The 18,286-nt window shown below is 56.6% G+C and overlaps 2 protein-coding genes across 3 annotated transcripts; both read left to right on the top strand.

Annotated features, from left to right (window-relative positions):
* The first annotated feature begins 841 nt into the window (after positions 1–841).
* ADRB3 (adrenoceptor beta 3) lies at positions 842–4,270 on the top strand. Its single transcript, XM_050982946.1, has 2 exons — positions 842–2,100; positions 3,065–4,270. The coding sequence occupies exons 1-2, from the start codon at positions 842–844 to the stop codon at positions 3,102–3,104; spliced, it is 1,299 nt and encodes a 432-aa protein (XP_050838903.1). The 3' UTR covers positions 3,105–4,270.
* A 932-nt stretch (positions 4,271–5,202) lies between these two features.
* Positions 5,203–18,032, top strand: RAB11FIP1 (RAB11 family interacting protein 1). Of its 2 annotated transcripts, XR_007779361.1 has the most exons (7): positions 5,203–5,531; positions 8,793–9,235; positions 9,415–10,207; positions 11,119–13,359; positions 14,398–14,503; positions 15,376–16,306; positions 16,510–18,032. XR_007779361.1 is itself a non-coding variant. In XM_050983017.1 (6 exons), exons 1-6 carry the CDS (start codon positions 5,203–5,205, stop codon positions 15,592–15,594), a joined length of 4,131 nt encoding a protein of 1,376 aa, XP_050838974.1. In that variant the 3' UTR covers positions 15,595–18,032. The 2 variants fall into 2 exon arrangements, 1 of the variants encoding a protein (XP_050838974.1); XM_050983017.1 differs by having other exon boundaries at positions 15,376–18,032.
* The last annotated feature ends 254 nt before the right edge of the window (positions 18,033–18,286 follow it).

The following is an 18,286-nucleotide window of genomic DNA, read 5'->3' on the forward strand; positions in this document are numbered from 1 at the left end:
GTATTTGTATAAATAACTGATAGGGAAAGATGATCCACTCTGGAGTCTTCCCAAGGGCCCTGGGAACTGGGATGGGGCTGTGGAGCCTCCCTGAAGTTTTGGTGGTTCTCCAGTGCCAAGTGGGTAGGACAGGAAGTGTGGGTGGGGGTCTCCAAACACCAGCACCCACCCAAATTCAGGAAGGGAGCAAGAAAGGTCTCGTCCATCCACTGGGAAGGAGGCTCAGGCAATAACTATGGAAGTGAAGTGGTGACTGTGGCCCTGGGTGTCACCTGGGTGGAAGCTGGCTGTCCCTTTGACAGCCCTGAGCTGATGTCGGGGGACGACAGGGGTGTCACTGTCCCCACCCAGGACAGTTTGTCCTGCCCAGGGAGAATCTGAGCACAGCGAGGGGTGCATGGAGAGGGGCACGCGGGGCTGGGCACGGTAAGGGCAGCACAGAGGGCTGAGGGCTCAGAGAGGGGACGGTGTGCACGGCAGGGTGCAGAACAGGGACAGACGTGTGGGACTGGGGACTCAGAGAGGGGCTGGAGGGCACAGAGAGGGGATGGAAAGCACGGAGAAGGGCGGGAGAGCACGGCGAGGGACTGAGGCGTCGGCGGGGATGCCGGGGGGAGCGGGGCGGGCCGGGGCAGCGCGTCCGGAGGGGAGGAGGCGCCGCCGCTCGCTCCCCTTCCCTCGCCCTCCGGAGCGAGCAGCCCGGGGCCGCCCCGCGCCTTTAAAGGCTCCTCCTCCGGCGCGGAGGGGACCCGGCCCCGCCGGTCCGGCCCGAGGGCTGCGCCGGGAGCGCGGCGGGGAGCGCACGGCGGGGCGCGGGGCCGGTGCCCCCAGCCCGGCCGAGATGAGTCCCCTCCCCGCGGGCAACGGCAGCGCCTGGGGGGGCTCCGGCAACTGCAGCGGGGCCGGCAGCCTGGGCCGCCAGTGGGTGCTGGGCACCGCCATCAGCCTCACCGTCCTGGTCACCGTGGCCGGTAACTTGCTGGTGATCGTGGCCATCGCCAAAACGCCGAGGCTGCAGACCATGACCAACGTCTTCATCACCTCGCTGGCGTGCGCCGACCTCATCATGGGCTTGCTGGTGGTGCCGCCGGGGGCCACCATCCTGCTGAGCGGCCACTGGCCCTACGGCACGACGGTGTGCGAGCTGTGGACCTCGCTGGACGTGCTGTGTGTCACGGCCAGCATCGAAACGCTGTGCGCCATCGCCGTGGATCGCTACCTTGCCATCACCTCCCCGCTGCAGTACGAGGCGCTAGTGACCAAGGGCCGGGCCCGGGCCGTGGTGTGCCTGGTGTGGGCCATCTCTGCCTTCATCTCCTTCCTGCCCATCATGAACCACTGGTGGCGAGACGGAGCGGACGAGCGAGCGGCGCGCTGCTACGACGACCCGCGCTGCTGCGACTTCGTCACCAACGTGACCTACGCCATCGTCTCCTCCACCATCTCCTTCTACGTGCCCCTGCTCGTCATGATCTTCGTGTACGTGCGAGTCTTTGCAGTGGCCTCGCGGCACGTCCGGCTCATCGGCAAGGACAAGGTGAGGTTCGTGCAGGAGCCGCCCAGCCCCACGGGCAGGAGCAGCCGGCGCAGGCGGCCCTCCCGCCTGCTGGCCATCAAGGAGCACAAGGCGCTCAAAACCCTGGGCATCATCATGGGCGTCTTCACGCTCTGCTGGCTGCCCTTCTTTGTGGCCAACATCATCAAGGTCTTCTGCCGCTCGCTGGTGCCGGACCAGCTGTTTCTCTTCCTCAACTGGCTGGGCTACATCAACTCGGCCTTCAACCCCATCATCTACTGCCGCAGCCCCGACTTCAGGAGCGCTTTTCGCAAGCTGCTGTGCTGCCCGCGCCGCGCCGACCGCCGGCTCCACGCCGTCTCACAGGACCTGCAGCGCTGCCCCTGTGCCTTCAGCCCTCGGGGGGTCCCCGCAGGGGACAGCAAAGCGGCCCCTGGGCGCCCCGGAGAGGATGGCGAGGCTCGGGGCAGCGGCAGCAGAACAGAGGAGACTCCTCTGCCCTCGGGCAGTGGCCACCGGCAGCGCCCCCCGGGCGAGTCGCGGCTGCAGGGCGCGCAGACCTCGCTGAGTTCGCAGCTCCATGAGTAGGTACCTGCAGGCGTTTGCTCGGGAGGGGCTCGGGGGGTCCGGTGCAGCCCTTTGGGGTATGACTGGGGGGGATGTCTGTACTGGGACTGTGCTCCGTCAGTGCAGAGCTGGGGGAGCAGGCAGACCCCGGGGTACATGGGAGAGGCTCCGGGAGGCGGGACTGGGCACCATTGCCCTGCTCCCTGATGTTCCCCTAAAACTCTGGCCCCTCCACTGGGCTGCAAAACTGGGGTCCCAACCAGTCCCACTCCAGCCCGCCGGGACCTGGTGTGCTGTTCCTGAGTAAAGGAAACATGGGTGTTGAACAGGGAAGCCATCCAGCTGAGCCCCCAAGCCTGGCATTTCCCCTCCTCCCGATCCCACCTTGAGCTGCTAAAGAAGGAAAACGTGGGGACCCCCTCCGCAGCGAGGCACTGCGGCTGCCGTCACCACTCTGGTTTCTGCAGGTTGCTTTGCCCTCCAGCGGTGTAAATCTGGGAAGGGAATTAATTTCATCCCGCTCCGTCCCATGACTGGATATGCGCTCCCGGAGCCGGCAGCCCGCACAGAGCGAGGGGCTGGCAGGGGCTGGCAGGGACTGGCAGGGGCTGGCAGGGCTGCTGAGGGACTGGAAGGGGCTGGCAGGGGCTGCTGGAGGACTGGCAGGGGTGGTGGAGACAGCCATGCTGTGGTTCTGCCCTCTCGGCACCCTGACACGGATTTGCACCTCCAAATGCAGGGTGGGGTTTTTCCACGCTGAGTTTTTTTTTATTAGTATGACAAAATTGGAGTTCTTCTGGTTACTGTGGATTGTAACCGTGTTTCTCTCCTGATGCCTAAGGGCAGGAGAGGTTTCCTGCCAGAAATGTGCAGGTAGAGGTGCTGGAGGTGTTCCCTGGGCAGGATTCACCCATGCTGGGGACACGGAGTGCTGGATGGTGGGAGGGTCTGGGCTCTCACCCCTGCGCTCCCCCATTTCAGGTTTGCTGGCGGAGAGACGCCCGCGGGTCCGTCCGACTGACTGGGAGCAGCCAAGAGCTGGGAGGAGAGCGCTTCCCCCGGCCGGGTCATCACCGCTCCGGCCTCTCCTCTGCCCGCCTTGGCCGCCGCCCTCCCCGGGGAGCACAGCCCGTGGCCAGCCCCAGGCTGCTGCCCGGCTTCGGGCACGTGAGTCCGGATCAGCCCGGCCACAGCCGCTTTAACCCTCCTTGTGCTGGTGCCTGGCTCGCTGCAGCTGCACATCTTGTGCACTGCGCTCCCGGATCCCTTCTGTGCCCGCTGGGGTGGTGGCTGCGGGTCCCTGTCCCCAGCTGAGCCTGGTGGGTGGCACTGTGTCACCTCCCACCCTCTCCTTGCAGGGCCGGGGTTGCAGAAGCAGCGCCAGGGGTGACGCTGCTGGCAGGAGCCTGCGGTGCCTGCAGCGACCCGGACAGGAGGAGGAGGAGGATCTCCCTTGGGAATGCTGGTGGCTTTGGGACAGCACCAGCTCCTTCGTGCCGTCGGTGCTGGAGACCTGGAGCTGGGGAAAAGCTCTGGAGCTGCTCACCAAGGGGCAGCACAGCCTCAGGGATGTGTGGACAGGGGACAAACTCCCGTCTGGGGTGTTCTGGCACGGCTGGCGGTGGGATGTGGAGACTGCCAGCTCTGCTTTCTTGAAGGACAAAGGACCCTGCTGTCCCAGGCTTGGCCAGTTTCGGACAGTCTGCTGAGAAGGAGAGAAGTCCTGCAGGCTCGAGCCCTTCCCAGGATTTCCATCCCTGCCCCAGCTGCTGCATTCCAGGGCTGAGTGCAATCCCGGAGCTGCAGCGATGCCTTCAGCAAAGGAAAAACTCAGGGGAACGAGGGGAGCTCCGAGCACGGAGCCCTTCCAAACGCAGGGAACTGGGGTCGTGTCGGGTCTCTCGGCAGTTCCACCTTCTCGTTTGGGACAGATGTCCCTAGGGGACGGGAGGTGGATTCTCATCTCACATCAGTGCAGGCGTGCCCTGCCCACGCTGCGCTGCCCCGCAGCACCTCTGGGCACAAGCTGGTGGCAGGATGTTCAGTGACTGCACAGTTTTTGCCTGGTTTGTGTCCCCCTGCCGTGTGAAATAAACCTCTGGATGTCTGTGGTGCCTCCACATCTGCCCTGAGCAGCGGGTGCTGCTCCATGTGCTGTTCCACGTGCTGTTCCCTGCTCCATGTGCTGTTCCCTGTGCTGTTCCACATGCTGTTCTCTGCTCCATGTGCTGTTCCCGGAGGTTCGGGGGGTCCATTCCCCTCCCGGGGCTGTGGCTGGCAGGGAGAAGCCGGGCTGGGCTTGCCGTGGTGCTGTCCCGAGCCCTGCCCGTGCTCCCACAGCCCGAGGGCAGGCTGAGCTGCCGGAGCTGCCCGGTGCCACCTCCTGCGCCAGGGAAAAATCCAGGTCTGCACAGGAACCCGACCTGGGATGATGCAGGGTGTCCCTGCAGGGTCCTGTACACACCTGTACTCACTCACCTGTACTCACCCATGCATAGACACCTGTACACACCTGTAGACACTCACCTATGCATGGACACCTGTACACATACACCTGTACACATACACCTGTACACACTCACCTGTACTCACCTGTACATTCACACCTGTACACACCTGCACACACACACACACCTATACTCAGCTGTACACACCCATGCAGAGACAGCTGTACACACTCACCTGTACACAGCTGTACTCACCTGTACACACTCACCTGCACTCATTCGCCTGCACACATTCACCTGTACACACCTGTACTCACCTGTACACACTTACCTGTACACACCCATGTAGAGACACCTGTACATACTCACCTGTACACACTCACCTGTACACACCTGTACACACTTACCTATACACACCCATGCATAGATACCTGTACTCACCTGTACACACTCACCTGTATACACCTGTACACACCTGTACACACCTGTACACACCTGTACACACCTGTACACACCTGTACACCGAGGCCCCGCCCCCTCAGGCCCTGCCCCCTCCGTGCTCTCGCGAGAGGGGCGGGGCGCACCGGCCGCCGCCGCCGCTCCCGTCCCGTCCCATCCCGCCGCATTCGCGGCCCGTCCCCGGCGCCGCTGCTCGCGCGCTCGCTCGCAGCCATGGCGAGCACGGCCCCGGGCTGGTCGCCCACCCACGTGCGGGTGACGGTGCTGCGGGCGCGGGGGCTGCGCGCCAAGGCGGCGGCGGGCGGCAGCGACGCGTACGCGGTGATGGCGCTGGGCCGCGACAAGTTCCGCACGTCGGTGGCCGAGCGGTGCCGGGGCGAGCCGCTGTGGCGGGAGGAGGCCACGTTCGAGCTGCCCGCGCGGCCCGCCGCGCTGCGCCTCACCGTGCTGCACCGCGCCCTGGCCGGCGCCGACAAGTTCCTGGGCCGTGCCGAGGTGGAGCTGGCCGCGCTGAGGGAGGACGGCGGGCGGCAGCACACCAGGTGCGACCGGGGGGCTCCGGGGGAGGGATGGAGACCCTCAGCCGCAGGGGTGCGAAGGCTGCTGTGTTCTGGGGGGGCTGCGGAGAAGGATGGAGAGGTCCTGTGAGGGTGGGGAGGAGGTTTCGGGGGGATCTCTCAGGCCCACGAGGGCCACGGAGAGGTTTGGAGGGGGGACCTGTGGGTCCCACGAGGGCCATGGAGAGGTTTGGAGGGAACCTGTGGGTCCCACGGAGGCCATGGAGAGGTTTGGAGGGGACCTGTGTGTCCCACGGAGGTCTGGGAGACCGATGAGGGCATTTCTGTGTACTATGGGAGCTGGGGAGAAGGATGGAGAGGCTCCTCCGGGTCCTGCAGAGGATGGGGAGGAGGTTTTGGGATGTCTCTCAGGCCCACGGGGGCCATGGAGAGGTTTTGGGGGAACCTCTGCGTCCCACGGAGATCTGGGAGACCGATGAGGGCGTTTCTGTGTACTATGGGAGCTGGGGAGAAGGATGGAGAGGCTCCTCCGGGTCCTGCAGAGGATGGGAAGGAGGTTTTGGGGTGTCTCTCAGGCCCACCAGGGTCGCAGAGAGGTTTGGGGGGGACCTGTGCACCCCACGGAGGTCTAAGAGGGCGATGAGGGGATTTCTGTGTCCCACAGGGACGGGGAGGATGTTGAGGGCTGCCTCTGAAGGGAGTGCAGTGCTGTGAGGAGCCCCAGCTCCCCGTGGGATGGATGTCCCTGTTCCTAATGGAAACCTCTGTGCTGCTCAGGCATGGGGGAGACCCCTGTGCCCCTCATGGCAGTCTCTGTGTCCCGCAGCCTGGGGGTCACCCTGTGCCCCAGGGCGGTGGGGGGTTCTGGTGGGCGACTCTTGTTCCCCACAGGGACCCCTGATGCCCCAAAAGTGCCCACAAGGTGACCCCTTGGAGCAGGTGACCCCTGTGAGCCCCCACAGCTGGGGAGTACCTTCTCTTGGAAGAGGCTGGGGGTCCAGAGACAGCTTTTCCAGCCAGTCCTGCCAGGTCCTTGGGTTTGATTTTCAAACATTTCCGTGTGAGTGCTGACACTACGGAGTAAACAGCCAGCCTGACCCCTGAAACCTGATGTCCTCAGAGTGCTGTCTCCTTCCAGCAGGGACCGAGCTCTAATTTATTTCTGCTAACAAACACTTGAAGCGTGTCAGGGTGGATAATTCCACCTTCCACGGGCTGACTCCGAGCTGGGGCCGCTCCTGCCCAGCTCCAGCTCTGTGTCACACACTCGCTGCTTTGAACACAAACACGGGCACGGTGAAACCCAGGGGTGGTGCCCGGGAGGGTTTTACTGGGAGTCAGCAGCCTTGTAATGTGCTGGTGAGTCACCTTCCTCCCCTGTCTCACCTGAGCACCGCCGGAGCTGTCCCGCTTGTCAGGGCTTAATTAGGCCGTGGGTTCATTAAGGCTGTGTCAGCCTGGGCTGTGTTTACACTGCGGAGCCCCTTGGTCAGCAGAGCTCAAGGCCGGTGCCTCGGGCTCCCAGGCATTCCTTTGTGTCTGGGCAAAGGAAAATTGAGGGGGAGAAAGAAACAGAAAACACAGCTTTGGTATTCCTGGGGAAATTTCTCGTGTTTTCAGTTGTTTGCAGCCCTCGGTTTCCTTTTTGAAACCTGTTTTGTTCTTGCAGCCATGGTGATGTGTAGCCATAAAGGAGTAGTTTTATTTGGAAAATAGATAATGTTGATTGACAGGTGCTGGCTAACACCATAAATACCACTAATGAGATTTTTTTGTGGTTTGGGGGTTGTCAGTCTGTGATTTCCTTCCAGCCACCCCCAGGGGTGCTGCTTTCAGGCAGGGCTGAGCTGCCTTTGCTGAGCACAGTGTTTGCCTGGGACACACGGGATCGATTGTGGCACCGAAGCCCTGCAAGCACAGGATGCTCCTAGAAATCATGGCTTTAGAACAAAAGTGCCCAGTGCTGGCTCGTGTTAAAGGCAAAGGGGTTGTGATTCCCTGCCTGCTGCAGCTTCAGGGACTGGGCAAAGCCTCTGTCTCCTGATAAAAACCCTTCCCTGGGTGTCTTCTAAGCCCAGGCCAGAGCGCCTGACTGTCAGTCAAGTGTTCGTTTAGAGTCACAGAATCCCAGAATGGACCTTAAAGCCCATCTTGTTTCACCCCCTGCCCTGGGTAGGGTCAGCTTCCACTACACCATTGCTCCAAACCTGGCCTTGAACATTTTGAGAGACAGGACAGACACAGTTTCTCCAGGACCAGGGCCTCACCACCCTCAGAGGGAAAAATTTCTTCCACATTTCCCTCTGAAGTGTCTGTAACAGATTCCTGAATCCATCTCCTTCAGTTATCCCCATTAGTTTTGAATTTTCTCTGGGGCAAATCACCTTTTCCTGTTCTTTTTGTTGCTTCCAGTATACCTTTGGAGTTTAAAGTGCAAATTGGATGGCAGGGCACATTTACATGCTCTGTTTGCTACCTTTATTCTCCCATTCCAGCTGGTGAGGAGGAAGAAAAACCAAGCAGTTTCCAGGCAGCCTTTCCTATGGGTTCTGTGGGGTTGGGAATGCTGTGGTTCCATCAACAAACAAAACCATACTGGTGTGCAGTGCTGATCATTCCCTGTGCTGGCTCAGATGTGGTTTGAGTGTCACCGAGGGGTGGTTGAGGGCGTGTGGGTGGTGGGATTGTGGTTTGGGATGCCCTGGGCACTGCCCACCTAGAGCTCAACCTTGGGGAGCTGTTTGGGGAGGGAGAAGGCTCTGCCTGAGCAATGCCCTTCCTGGTGCGTGCCAGTCACGAGCCTGGAGAGGGGAGTGGAAATCCCCAAGGTCTGGGAGGCTGGGGTTGGCTCTCTGCTGTTGATTAGGGGTTCCTTGGCTTAGGAGGCATTAAGGAGCTGGAATGAAAGGTATGAGGGCGTGGGACGCGTGTGCAGCTCTGAGCTGCTGCTCTCGCTCCACTTCAAAGCTGTGGCCCCTGCCAGTGTCAGGAGGAGAGATGAAAGGGCAGAGGAGAGTGGCTGAGCTGAAATACAGGAATTCCATGTTGTGCCTCTGTTTTTTCTCCCTTTTTTTAACCCTTCCTGATCTGGTTTTAAACCAAAGCTTATTAATAACTTTGTTTATGATAAGGAGTGTTTTCTTTGGCACCTGGAGCTGTGAAGGTGACATCACCATAAGATTAAAAGCTTTCTTTTCCTTCACTGTGGGCTGATTTGATTTTTCAGCCATAAGAACTTTGTGTTCTCAATTACTGGTGGTTAAAGAAACCTCCTTGTTGCTGCAGGTGGTACAAGCTTCGCTCCAAACCAGGGAAGAAGGAAAAGGAGAGAGGGGAGATTGAGGTGGATATCCAGTTCATGAGGAGCAACATGACAGCCAGCATGTTTGATCTGTCCATGAAGGACAAGCCCCGCTCTCCCTTTGGGAAGCTCAAAGACAAGCTCAAGGGCAAGAGGAGCAGTGGCCTCTCGGACACGGCGTCGGCCATCGTCCCCAGCACCTCCCACTCCCCTGCTGACAGCGAGGATGAGGCAGTGGAGAAGGAGAAGAAGAAATCCAAGTTCAAAGCACTGTTCTCCAAGCCTGGCCTGCAGAAGACATCCCTGTCCCAGTCCATGTCAGTGCTGCCCACTCAGCAGCCCCTGACCCAGAGGGTTCGGCTGAGGCCCAGCGACTTCCAGGCGCAGTGGGATGAGGAGGAGTCTGAGACCTCTCCTGCCTCAGAACGTGAGTGTTGGCACAAAACCTTCCCCCAAAGGGTTCTTTGCACTTGTCACAGCACTGGTTAAATTCTCCTTTCTGAACAAATCCACAGAAAGTCCCTGCTGGCACCGAGGCTGGCAGTTGTGTTAGAGAAAAGGTTATTCTTTCACCTTCAATTTCTCCCTGTTTTTTTTTTTCCCCAGGATCCTTTGAAAATGTGCCAGAACAGAAGCCAGCTCCTTCTCCTCTGTTTAAATCTCGTAAACCAGCCTTTTTGGACAGTAGGCAGCTAACCCAGGGAACCACTAACCACACCAAAAAGGATGGGCTCTCTTTGTTCAGTGGCCTTAAATCCAAAAGTGATCCCATGTCCAAGTCCAGTCTGTGCATCAATGGCAGTCATGTTTATATGGAAGAGACCACGATGAAGGACAAGACTCCAACCTCCTCCCCCTCTCCTCACAACCTCAGGAGGAAGCAGCTCTTTGCTTCAGAGGAGAACCTGTCCTCCAGGTCCACTAAATCACCTGAAGAGATGGGGAGAACCTCTCCTGGGCAGGCATTCTCTGGGTCCACATCCTTGGAGACCTTCAAATCCATGACTTTGCCATCATACAAACTGCTGAGCAGTGAGGAGCACATGGACACCAGCGTTCCACCAAGCATTGAGCCTGTTAGAGAGATCAAAAAACCAGACCACAAAAAGTCTGCCTTGCTCTCCCTGGTCACTGGGAAGAAGGAAATGGTGAAGCCCAGTGATGCTGAGATTATTCCCGACAGGATCCTGCAGAGTGAGGAAAATACAATTCTGGAAGAGAAGAGTGAAGAGGAGGCCAAATGCCCTGAAGCCCCAGCAGATCTGGGCAGAGGGAGCCCATCAGGAGATGCTCACCATGTGGAGGAGCCCATCACAACCAAGCAGGTGCTCAGCCCTTATGAGGAGGAACAGAAACCTGAGAAAGCTGCACCAGCCAAGACCAAAGCTGTGAAACCCAGGTGAGTCCCAGCTGCTGCAGGAGTGGGGGTGGGCAGTGCTGGTGGCAGGTGGCAGCGGGCTGTGTCTGCCACACCTGAGCTCAGGTGCTGCTCTGCGGGTGCCTGAGGGTTTTACGCTGGCGTTGGGAGCTTTGATAGCAAAGAACAACTCCCAAGTTCTTCCTCAGTGTGAATAAAAGATGGATGTAGAGGTGCTCCTAGTAAGTGATGCTGAAATAGTGGTTCTCTAGCACAGGAGGCACCTGTGCAGGTGCTGAAGGGGTGAATTTTCTTGCTGGATCTCTTGCACAAACTAACTCTGTCTGAGCTGTGTGGCTGCAGCCTCCCCAGGGTCTGAAATGCCCGTTCTAACGTCTCTGCTTTCCTCTTCCCTACTTGGCTGTGGTCTTCCAAAGGGTGGCCTTGGAGCCCTTCTGCTTTTGGCATCATTCACAGCAACACAGAGGGATTTGTGTGGATTGGTACACAAGGCTTTTTCGGAAATTCTGCTCCTTTATCCTTCATACAAATATTTAAATTGTGTATGGGGTTTATAATATATATATTTGTAGGTGTGCCCTACTAATAAGGCTGTGTTTTGCGTGTGTCCCTAACTCCTCATTTTCAGTGCTTCTCAAGTTTGAGTTTCTTGCCTGTGCCCTGTTCTACATACTAATAAACCTGCTTGGGGTGCAAAGAGATGGTGCTTAAAGCAGCAAAACCAGGCTCTGCAGCAGGAGAGTTCTGACATAAGCCCAGTGCTTGGTAAAGGATGTAAAGTCTCACAGACAAGGGGACCTCTCTCTGAGGTCTCTGTAAGCTCTAGCTCATCTCCAGTGGCAGAGCTGATGGAGGCTGGTGCTAAAGCTTGTCTGTTCCTGCCTCGTGTTGCATCTGCAAGTGACATGCGAGTTTTTTGTCCCTTTTTGCAGACTGGGCCTGTCTCCAGAGGAGGAACTCAAAGCCACACTTCCTACTCTTGCACCTGACCCCCTCCCTGCTTTTCTCTCTGTGCACCGTATCAGCAGTGCCAATAATCCTTTTATTTCTGAAGTGGGGCAGGCAGTCCAAGTGCCAGACTCTGAAAACAACACTAGTTCTCCTGCCTCTCTCACTTCTCCTGCTTTTGCTTCAGACCTCTGGAATGACAAGAACCCTTTTACTCCTGAGTGGGATAGGGCATCCAGAGCCCTGGATCCCAACAGCATCGCCCATTTCCCCTCATCCCATCATCCTGCAGCCTCTGGTCCCAAAGTGCCTCTTCCTGTGCGGGTCTCTGCCAGGGGCAATAATCCTTTTGCTGCTGACTGGGGGCAGGGTCCTGAGGGCTCTGAGGCTTCCTGGGGTCTCTCTGTCTCAGGCACACCTTCTGTCCCCTCTGACTCTCCTTTCAAGGACAACAATCCCTTCGTGTCCAAGCGTGGGGCACAGGCAGTGCCACATTTCCAGGCTGGTTCTTCCCCTTCCTGCCTTCCTGGTGGGGAGGACTGTTCCTCTGCAGGACACCCTGCTCGTGGTGCTTCAGGGGGCTCTGCAGATGTGGCTTTAACCAGTGATGTCACAGCTGTGCCACACCCTCTGGGCGCCTTGTCTGACCCCCCTGGGCTGGCTTCAGAGCCACACTGGGATTCTGCCCAGCTTCAGCCTGAGGGTTCTTTGGAAAGCAGCAAGGCAGGCCGTGGGAAATCTGTCTCCTTTGTCCTTGGGGAATGGCAGGGTGTTCCATCAGGTGATGTGGGTTTGGATGGGCAGGAAGGTGGAGAGCAGCCCCTGGATTCCAGTGGGAGGTTACAGATGAGTTCAGGGGCAGCAGGAGAGCAAGCAGGGTTTGAGGGTGAGCTGGGAGCAGGGGGTGACCCATCAACAGAGCTCTCTGGGGACAGCACACATCCCACCTGGAGCAGTGATGGAACAGCTGTGGAGGTCAGTGGTGTGAGCACTGAGCCCTGCACGAGGGGTGACAAAGGTTTTGTGTCTCTCTCCGAGTGCAGTGACAGCCTCCTCCCAGAGGCTGACCAGGCACAATCCCCCAAGAGCGAGCTCAGGGAGGAGCAGACCTGTGGTGGGAAGCAGTGGGCAGAATGTGTGCCCACGTTAGAGCCCCAGGCACCTCCACCTGCTGGAAATGAGCCACTTTCTCAAGTGCAGCCAACACCGAGAGCCTGCACGGTGTCCCCTGGGGAAGGGGATCCAGGGAGGGCTGGCACTGAGGTCCTTGTGCCCCCAAAGCCAGCCCCACGAGTGGCTGTGCTGCTGAGGAAATCCCCAGTGACTCCCCAGGCTGAGCCGAGGGGTGATGTTCCTGCTTCAGGGGATGCTGCAAAATCCACCCCAGGACTCCCGTTCCCTGAGGCCTCGGCTGCTCGTGGGTGCCTCCCTCAAGGGGGCTCCTTGGGGGCTGTCACCCCTGCAGTGGCACCCAGAGGTAAGAGCAGTGGCAGGCCTTTAGAAAAGGAAGGTGCTGATGATTTGTCTGTCAGTCTGGCAAACGTCAGGCCTGCCGTTCCTGTTCCCGGGGACTGCGGCTCAGCGCTGCCCGTGATCCCGGAGGGAGGCTCCGATGACGAGCTGCTGGGGGACTGCCAGGACAGCTGTGGGGCCACTGCAGGTGACAGAGGTGTTCTAGGGAATGGAGAGCAGCCCCAAGGTTTGACACCTTTGCATGGAGAACAGAGAGAGCTCTCTGCTAGCTCTGCTGCAGCCCCGGTGATCCCAGCTGCTCTGGGAGGAGGAGCAGAAGCCATGCCTGGTGCTTGTGAGCCAGGGACTTTGGCTGTGCTGCCTGCTGTGAGTGTTCCCAGGGTCTGTGTCCTCGGAGCTGACTCAGGCTTAGGTGTGACATCTCATTCCAGGGAGTGTGACAGTCATTTTGAGAAAGAAGAGCTGGAAAGGAGTGCAGGTGCTGAGGAACATGCAGAGTGTGACTTCTCTGAGCCTTCTGCTTTCTCTTCCTCCCTGTCAAGTCCTTGCCAGCCCCACTCTTCCTCTCACTCCCTTCTCTCTGACACCCCGAGTCATAGAGCAGAGTCTCCGAAAAAGCCAAGAGCCGAGGGCTTCGCAGATAAAGCAGGAAATTCGGGCAAGAAGAAACTTCTCCAGGCACGGGTTTCACCCTCTGAAACGTTCCCTAACCACACCCCACGGGGTGCTGAAACCGTGTCTCCCCAGCACAGGTGAGACATGTGGGGATCACAGCAGGTACCTCCGTGCAGGTGTGAGCTTTGCTTTGCCCTCTGGGTGCAGATCTGTCCCTGAGGCTGCTGCATCGGGCCAGGACAGCCCTGACTTCTTCTGGGGGCTGGGTTTGTCAGGGCTTGGCTGCTGTCACCAGGTGTGGGGTTGCTGCTGGCTCCAGGAGGGTCTGTGCAGCTCCTCAGGGTGCCCAGGGGAGCAGCTGCTCCTCCCAGCTCTTAGGGGAGCTTAGGGAAAGTGCAGGGGGAATGGAGTCATTCCATCCCACTGGCAAAAGGGCCTGGGCTGAGCTGTTTGTCAGACAGGGAGGAGGGTCACCTGATAAATGTGGTGCTTCATTTCCTGCTTGAGTGGGCTCCTCAGGGATCAGCACCACTGCTGCAGCTCCTGCTCTTTGGGAGTGGTGCCACTCACCTGTCAGCCCTTGAGACTTCACCTGCAGAGCTCTGCCTGGGGTCTAGGACACCTCTGGGAATAGAAGGAAAATTTTGTTCCTGTGTTAAAATTGGTGCTGTAAGTCCTGTGCAGGGAAATAATGACAGCACTTCCTCACAGCTGGTGGTGTCAGTTCAGCTTGGACAAGGCCTAACACTTGTCTCAGGACAGCAGAAGTATTTGGTGTGTTGTAAGATCACAAATATGTTCTGATTAGGAAAGTCAGCCTGAAATACCAGTTTCTGAGGGATCAGAGTAGCTGCCCTGTGTTCTGTCTCCTCGTGTAGCCTGACCTGGCTTTTCTTCCATGACACACACAGGATGTATTTCCCTTCCTGCTGCTGCTTTATTTCCAATACCTTAAGTCAGTAAAGATAGTAGAGAACTGGAAAATACTTACAAACCCCCTGTGGCTTAGAAATACCTTGTCTTCCTGAAGCTGAATCTCTTTTCTTTCAGGAGATAGAGCAGGGAGGGAATCATCCCCAATTTCTTGCTGTATTTATTCTCAGTCTAAAGATCTGTGTCATGCTGCTGTTACCTCTCCTGCCTGAACAACAGGACCCTTTTTTTGCCTGTTGCAGACTCCATCCTGTGAAGCCAATGAATGCCATGGCAAACAAGCCTCAGAGCAAGAACCTGAATGTCATCAGCACCATGAATGAAAAGCTGCTGGAAATGAGTGTGAAGGTATGGAGGGAAGTGGCACTTTCACTGCCCAAGCTTTGATTTTATTTGAAGAGTTTGTGTATTCCAGATAGCTAGAACATTAACATCCTTTTGGTCAGCCCCCAAGAGTGGGAGCAGTCCTTAAATGCTTATTTTCTTGCAGACTGACCTATTAATAGAGCTCAGGCTTGTGTTTTCTGGGGGAGATTCTCAGCACAGCCACTTCCTTGGAGCACAGTTGTGCAGTTGGGTCTGCAGTGGGATTGAGAGGAGCTTTCAGCATAATCCTGGTCTCAAAAGAGACCTCCAGGCTTGAGGCACAGCTTCCCTGGCAGGCTGATCTGAAAGGCTGGGAGCGTCCCTGGCTCAGCAGGGAAAATCATGGCTCCCCTTATGGTCTGTCAGGGTTTTTTGGGGAAATAGGGAAGTTAGAACTGAAATAACAGCAGTGCCTCCTCCTGGTGAGAGGGGAGAGGATGGGAGTTCAGGGTGATTCAGACTGACAAGGGGTTCAAAACTTACAGTGAGTGCTGTGGTGTTCTGATTGCACCTCAGTTGTGTGTGATGCCCCACTGGAGCCTGCTGTGCTCACACTCCCTGCCTGGGCAGTGTTCTGGGAGCTGGAGGAGTCAGCAGAAGCTGCCCAGTACCTCTCATGCTGCTTGAGGGTTAAAACCAGATTTTTCAAAGGAATAGGAAGAAACAGCAAAGGCCTGGGTGGGTGTTTCTTGCTAACCTGAATTTGGCTCTCCCAGTGTGCATTTAAGCAGCTGGTTTAAGCTGTACCAGGTTTGTTTGGCAGCAGCTGTCACCGTGCTGCTCTGTGTGTTGTGTGTCTGGTTTGGAATGTGCTCTGCCTGCTCTGACCCTGCCTTCCCTCCCTCCCTCCCAAGAAATACGATCCCTCAGACCCTGCCTATGCCTATGCTCAGCTGACACACGATGAGCTGATCCAGCTGGTGCTGAAACAGAAGGATACCATTACCAGGAAGGACCTCCAGGTGCGAGAGCTCGAGGATTACATCGACAACCTGCTCGTCAGAGTCATGGAGGAAACCCCAAACATCCTCAGAGTCTCCATATCTGGCAACAAAAAAGCTGGGAAGATGTGAAGGGTCTGGTGGGCAAGGACTGAATCCCCCCAGGGGAGGGTGAGGAGCTGGTGGTGCTGCTTGTGCTGCTCACAGAAAATGAGAGAATGAGAAACCTTTTCCTGTTTCTGCCTTGAGCAACCCTCGGAATGATCAATAGTTCCATCAAGTGTTGTAATGAACTCACTGTTATTTATTTTTTGGTTTATTCCCATTATTTGGGAAGGTCAGGCACAAGGCTGTGATGGGAAGGAGGAGGGTTTTTGATGTGTTTTGCTTCCCAGCAAGGCACTGATGATCCTTTAGGAAGATTTCTTTTTTAAATGGTTTTATTTTGTAGCAGCTGTTAGAGATCAGTTACTTTTCTTTCCACATCTGAAGTTGTAGTGCAATATAAATCCTTGTACAGTAGAGCTTGAGGATTTGATTGTTTTTGAAATAATAATTAACTACACTGGAGAAAGTCCAGAGATGGCCCAGCTTCAGACCTGGGCTGTAATTTAAAGGAATTAATACCCTGAAAGTTGACTGTAAGCTGACCAAATCTCAGTTCATCTCATCAAATGGACATTCCCAAGAGTCCTTCAAGGGAAGCTTTTCAGGTTTTTTGGAGTAGGAGACATTGAGGTTCACGGTACGTTTCTGCCATAGGAATGGCATCAAGGAATTTAGGCCAAAGGTACGTTTTAAATCAGAAATTGTTCTCTTAGTGTCTTCAATTTCTGCTCTGGAGGTTGTTCAGGGCAGGCAGGGGCTGCCCTGGCTCTGCCCTGGCTCTGCCCCTTGTGCCCTGTGGGAACTCTGTGACCTTTTCCCTTTTGAGGGACACAGAAATCCTTTGGGGTTTGGAGCTGGGGCTCACCTTGAAGGCCCTTCCAAAGGTACATTTTAAAATCAGAAATTGTTCTCTTAGTGTCTTCAATTTCTGCTCTGGAGCTTGTTCAGAGCTCACCTTGAAGGCCCTTCCAAGGTGATCAGCCTTGCAGTGCTTTTTGCTGTCATTCCAGACAGGGGCTGGGCTCCTGCCTGCTCCCAGTGGGAAGAAAACCTTGTGTGGCTGAGGGAGCTGGGTGTGCTGGACAGCCCAGAGCCCCTGGGGGTCTCAGGGGTGTTCTCCCCATCCCCTCAGGCTGCAGGAACAGCTCCTGGCTGGGGAGCAGCCACCACAGCTCCTCCCACTGCAAACTGAGCCGGGCTTTGTTTGCTGAGCCCTTGGCACAGATCAAACCCATCAGATGCCTTTTGGGACCCCTGGATTTACCAGGCTAGGGAGAGCCCATGAAAGGCTTAGAGGGAAGCTGGAGAACCAACAGAGCCCTGCAAAGGACCAAAGCTTCATGAGGACCAAAGCTGAAAGCTTTCCAGCCTTAATTCTATGGAAATAAACACTCCTGCCTTTGGAAATTGTTGGGTTATTGGGTCACTCCTGGCCCAGGGGTGAGTTTCTAACTCCATTTTTCTACAGGAAAGCACTTTATTGGGGGGCTGGAGCAGCTCTCACCCTGTGAGCAGTCTGCTTACAACGTCACAAACCACTGGAGGTCTCAAATGCTGTATTTTGTAGCGAGGAGCAGTTTGATAGCTTTGCACAGAGACGTAAACATATATTAGAAAAATCAAAGAAATGCTCTAAATGACATTTTTATTCCTGCTACCAAAGTCTGGAGCTTTACTGGCAGAGCTGTCCCTCGTGGGCAGCCTGACCTCAAACAAGCCTTAGGAGCTGAGAGTCTTGCAAGACTTCAGGTCCTTTTATCTCATTTTGGTGTTATTTGAGCAGTGAGGGTGTTCTCTCCTTTCTGGTGGCCTTGGTGGTGGTTTCATTCTGGTGGTGCTGCTTGGCCTTGCTGCAGCTGCTGCCTCCTGTGCCTTCTCGAGTGAGGAAGATGAAGGATTGATTTGTTTCCTCCTCGTGCTTCCTTGGATCTCTGGACAGAGGATCCTGTACCTCATTGATAAACTTGTATTTTAGACTTTCTCTCTGCTGGGAGGAGTGACCTGCACAGAACCAAAGCAATAAATAATATTATTATTGATAAAATTAATAATATTATGCTCTTAGCAGAGATGAAGCCTTAACACTTGGGAGAGCCTCCCCTGGCAGCCTTTCTGTGCCAGTTCCAGCCCTGGGTGTTGGCTGGAGCCCGAGCTGAGCCTGGGGCTCTGCTGTCCCTGGGGGGCACAGGGGGGGTCCCAGTCCTCGACCCCCTCAGCCCCAAAAGCCCCACCCAGCCCTCATACCTCATTTTTATTGGCAACACTCATTAAAGCCTTCCTTTGGTGTGGGGGGACTGGCATTTCACATCCTCAAGGGCCTTAAGAATCAAATCTGTTGTTTATTATTGAAGGATCTAATGCATGTTCCCTGTTTGTACTCTCTGCTTTTAGCCCAGGTACTGTTTGTTTTTAAACACCTTCTGGTTTTATGGAACACTAAAATAAAGACAACTTGAACCCAGCGTTCTGAGCACTGTCTCTTTGTTCTGAAGGAGCAGTTTGAGAAGGGCCTCGTCCCCTCCTTGTGCCTCTCTGCTCATCCTCATCGTCCTCCGGGCATCCGGCCTGCTTCCATCCCTGCTGCCAGCTTCCATCCCTGCTGCCAGCTTCCTGCTAAGCACCTCGCGGCCTGGGGAAACCTGACGGACGGGCTGGTCCTCACCGCCATCCCCGGCGGTTCCTGTAAAGCACCACCAGGGACCGCGGAGGGACTCGG

Source organism: Serinus canaria, chromosome 22 (genome assembly GCF_022539315.1).
Source record: "Serinus canaria isolate serCan28SL12 chromosome 22, serCan2020, whole genome shotgun sequence".
In the NCBI taxonomy this organism is placed as follows: Eukaryota; Metazoa; Chordata; class Aves; order Passeriformes; family Fringillidae; genus Serinus; species Serinus canaria.